The sequence below is a fragment of the Branchiostoma lanceolatum genome, chromosome 10 (assembly GCF_035083965.1).
Source record: "Branchiostoma lanceolatum isolate klBraLanc5 chromosome 10, klBraLanc5.hap2, whole genome shotgun sequence".
NCBI lineage: Eukaryota > Metazoa > Chordata > Leptocardii > Amphioxiformes > Branchiostomatidae > Branchiostoma > Branchiostoma lanceolatum.
Window position 1 is genome coordinate 20,440,141 of NC_089731.1, and position 4,853 is coordinate 20,444,993.

Consider the following 4,853-nt stretch of genomic DNA (forward strand, 5'->3'; position numbering starts at 1 on the left):
GGCCACTGTCCCCTCATGTTGATAATACCTTTATATCCAATATCTAAAAATGCTACAATGATTCTCTTTTACTGTAGATTTGGTAGAAAATCCAATAGATTTGAATGCTGTGAATGTGAACGGTGACAAGTGCAACGCTGCGAGTCTACAAGTGCCCCAACATCCACACTAAGTTTAATTAAACACTAGGAAACGTTACCAATCTCCCATCTGTGGTTTGCTAGTTGACAAGACAGAAAGAATATTGGGACACACTCATGTTTCCACCCACCTCTGTTTATTTTCTCTGGACATACATTTGTAGGTTAAATTTTCTTCCCCTCAGCGGGATAAAGATTATAAACACCATTAGTACAGTCAACTGTATCCATACGGTATTTGTAATAAAAGATACATAACAATGTATACATGCAATTATACAGCCTGTGCTACCCAAGCGTCATATGATAGACTGGTACAATCATTATGTATCATCATTGATATTTGGGACCCAGAATGGTTATATGCATACCTGTATCTGAAAGTTGTGTACAAAGCTGAGAGTGCAACACAGTGAGAACGGAATACAGCAGTTATCAATATACCAGCACACACTTGTATGTATGTATTTTCTTTTTTTTTTGTTTCAATTACCAGCATAAAACTGTCCCTTTGATCCAGGCAAGTTAAGGGGGGACTCAACAGCAGCAGCGGCTATCATTGTTTACAATACCACATTTGAATGAATACAAAATTAACTTTTAACAAGGAATAAGTCACTTTAACCATTTTGTAATTCAATAAATAAGGAACTGCCCCCCTGCAGACTCGTGATGCAATATCCAGTCTAACAACTTAATTTTCAAGATCACTCCTAGAAAATCTGAGAGCACTATCTTTAAAGCCTTTCTTTGATTTTGTTTTAATGTGATTATTGCCATAAATCAAGGTGCTTTCTTTTAAAAAGGAGGTATATAAATGAAGTTGCTATCAATGCATGAACAATTATCCATAAACACATGCAAATTGAAGTAATTTTCAATATCGACCTAAATTTTTTCCAATGGTTGTTTGCTAAATGATATGTTTCGCCTGGCTGTAGCTGCTGAGTTCCCAATCCAAATACATCGTACAGATGATAGAGGTACAACTGTGTACACTGTCTCTTCTCTAGTGGCCGACAGCGTTACCTTGGCCTTCGAATAAGCACAGCGACTCACAATTCTCTTTAAAGGCAAGAAAGAGGTATGCGAAAATGGTTCATAACTAGGTTCCCACACAGAACACAGATCCTTCCTACCATAGTGGTATCTGTCCCCATGTTGTTTGAACCACTTGACTTCGGCCAAAGTATAAACTAGGTTTAATTCACCTGGGCCACCAGTATTCAGGAAAACTGATACTTTCATCATGTTGCTTACAACTCCTGGCCTTGGTTCTGCACTAGGGTCAATAACATTTTCATTTCCAAACCACTTGGCATAAATGCAAGAAGAAGCATCTGTTCGGTATCCTTCTGATGATACAAGCTCACCTGATAGAGAACATCTATCAAATTCTGTGTATTTCAAAGAAACTCTACTTACAACACAGTCTGGAAACATAACTTTAAACATATCAACTATTTTAAGGTTGTCATCCAAACTCATATAAGCTGATTTCAATGGCGGAAGGAGTACTTCAGATTTGCTATCAAAAGCCAAATTTCTACTATGTAACTCATCACTTTCTGAGAGCCTATTCAGCATGTCTAATTCTTCCATGGTCAAGACATGACCTACCCTACATTTTTTTCCTTCCATAAAAACTGATACAGGTGGTACCATATTGTCCCCTAACATTTCACACTTTTGTTTAGTCGCAACTTGCCAATCTAACAACCATTTACGCATTATGATGACTTCGGCATCACGATTATTGTTATGGTACTCACCCAATGTATAGTTTGCCCTCTCAAATGCGAAACACCAGAAGGCATGGATAGGCCCATAGTCGTGTATGCATTGTTTCAAGTGAAGATGTAAATGCATGTTCATCGAGCACCACTTTTTACCGTACTTGCGTTGGAAACAATTGCAAAATATCTTAAGACATTCATGTGCTTCATTAAGTTTTTGAGTAGTTATCACTCTGTTACAAAGTATCCTGGCTGCTGTTACAAAGCAATTCCAGATATTATAGTCTTGATCATCAAGTGTGCCCTTAAGGGCACACAAGGAGTATGTGCACACCCAGTGTTTCCATTGGGCAGCTTTAAAGCCATCAAATGAATGTTCAATTTTACCTGGAAGGCCTCCATCCAGGTCAGAGGGAACCCTCATGTTATCCACCCTTGACTGCATGGTTTTGAATGCTGAATTGGTTAGTACATTTGTTTCTTTCCACATCTGGAGAACCCTTTTTGCCGTTCCTTCTAAAAGATTGTGCATGGGGTCCACTACATGCATCCTTATTGGATCGAAGTACGGTAGTTCATAAAAACTACTATACCTTGCACCAAATTCAGCCTCAACTCTCTTTTGTGCAGCCCTTGTCTTGGAAGCTTTTGACCTTTCAGCAGTGTCAACATGAACGGCCTTAGTACGTGGCTCCCATTCATCAATGTGGAACCCAGAATAATCTACAGTGTTGTCTTTATCTCTTGGAAACGTTTTTAGACATTTTGAGCACGCTTTGTTTGCCATATGTCCAAGAAAACCAGCAGCCTTTCGGGTGGCAGGTATATCACTGGATAAACACAACAGAGCTGCTCTGTACATTTCTGTTCCTAAAGGGGAGGTGTCTGAGAGGTATACACCATGCCATAATCTATGAAGTTCTTCAACCAGTGGGTTTAAATAAGCATTGATATGCCTTGCAGGCTCCCTGGGCCCAGGTATTATACCAACCACAATTATATTTTCTTTTTTGAACCTCTGCTCCCTCGGTAGATTCATTACTACCATATACATGACACCAACTGAATCCTTAACATTTTCGTACACTTGAAACCAGTCGACATTGAACATGAGGCCGAGGTTGCAAGGTTCGGCCAAAAAGGGCTCACCATCGTAATACTGAAAGTCAGCCCACACCTTCCCATCATATATATCACCATACACGCCTTCTGAAACATTTCTATTTCTCCACTTTTCACAGTCTTCAAAAAACCCTGGTCTTAAGGTCAAGTCTTGCAGAGATTTTTCAATACTTCGGTAGCAAAAAGTTCTTTTTGGACGAACATCCTTCTGCCCATCCTTGCGATAAAAAGTTTTCATTAGCAATGTTCCACACGGACGACGGAATTTTCTTTGGTTGTGTGCTGGGAATTCAACAAAAGAGCATTTTGCTGACTTGTAACCAACAATTTTGCCATGCCTATCCCTTATCGCTATTCTTGCTTCATCTTTTGTATAGACCATATCGCATGATGGGCAGACAACGTAACGCGTAAAGTCATCTCTATCTAATCCTAATGTCTTTCGGAATGTGTACAGTGTCTCTGGAAAGAATGTTGCAAGGGTTTCTGCTATTTTGACATTGAACAAGTTGCACAAAGCAAGCAGAAAAGATTTTAAAATAGTAAGCAGAACAACAAGTGCATTGTCTGAAACATTGAACTTAGATTTCCATACACTGAGGTAAAGTAAGAATGCTGTTATCCAAGACAAAGTGTGACTTTTGTCACTATCTTCATCATGGTCTTCAACATCTTCTTCCTCAACCTCCGATTCCACCTCTTCTGTTTCATCCAGTTCCTCTTCAACCTCTTCAACCTCTTCAACCTCTTCAACCTCCGCATTCTCCTCATCAAGGCTGAGTAGTTCTTGGTCCTCATAGTACCATATCTGGTCCTCATGGTATTCATCACTGTCCTGTATTTAGAAACAAGAAAGCTTTCAAAAAAAAGCTGTCTGAGGGACGAACAGAGAAAAGGTGGCATTTTGGCCTTGAGGTGAGGGCTGTTGACTGAGAACTTAGAGGTACTTAGTTCAATCCCTGACAGGGTTGCAATGTTGTGCCGTTGGGAAGGGCACTTTACACCTACACTGTATTTCCTCACTTGACATGAAAATGAGTAGCTTTGGTAACGGTCCTGGGATGTCCCTCTGATAGGACGTTGAATTTAGATTTAGAATATGGGTTGTAAGTATTTCATCTTAAATGGGATGCACTCTGTCTGCAACTGAGTATTGAGCCAGGTCTAGAGATGATTCATTCAAGTTACCTCAATAGTTTCTTCTGGGGATGTTGATTTTGCAGGTTGAACATTCATCTCATTTCCATCCCCCACAGGAGTTTCTGTAGCGTCGTCCTGTGTGTCAAAATAGATCAATGCCAAATTTGATTAAACCAAAATTCTGAAACAATATCTTTATCAGTTGATTTGGGATACAAAAGCAATTCCGAACAGTACAAAACATCATGATAACTTTACAAACCAGTTTAGCAATGGTCAAGAAGTTAGTTGGTATAGTGAACACCACACAGCTTTAATGTAAGCAGACATTATATAACCAGACATACATTAACACTACATGCTATCAATGATTGCTTCATCTGTGCTTTCGGCCCTACAATTACTGTAAATGGGATAAAAAATACCCCGAGGGTTTTGAGGTACATATACCTTGAGTCTACAAAGTAACTTCCTCAAATCATCTCTTCTTCTCTGCAGCCTCTCAGCACAATCAGCTGTACTAGTGCCATCTTCCAGCTTCCTTTCAATTTCATGCAACTGAAAAGTAAAACATGCTCTGTTTATTTGCTGGGTCTGCTTCAGACTAGTGCAAGGAATACATGACGCAAGTTCAACAAGTCTTAAGTGAAACAAAGACCCCAGTCTGAGGGAAATGGAAACTGATTAAACGTTTTACCAAGCAAGGCCATAATCT

At 39.5% G+C, this 4,853-nt stretch overlaps 1 protein-coding gene across 1 annotated transcript; it reads right to left on the minus strand.

Annotated features, from left to right (window-relative positions):
* Positions 1 to 255: 255 nt before the first annotated feature.
* On the minus strand, positions 256 to 3,829 carry LOC136443956 (uncharacterized). Its single transcript, XM_066441338.1, has one exon. It carries the CDS (start codon positions 3,378 to 3,380, stop codon positions 1,029 to 1,031), a length of 2,352 nt encoding a protein of 783 aa, XP_066297435.1. The 5' UTR covers positions 3,381 to 3,829; the 3' UTR covers positions 256 to 1,028.
* Positions 3,830 to 4,853: the final 1,024 nt, after the last annotated feature.

Coding starts and splice junctions, on each gene's coding strand:
- LOC136443956 (XM_066441338.1), bottom strand. CDS start 3,380: ATGGTCTATACAAAAGATGAAGCAAGAATAGCGATAAGGGATAGGCAT.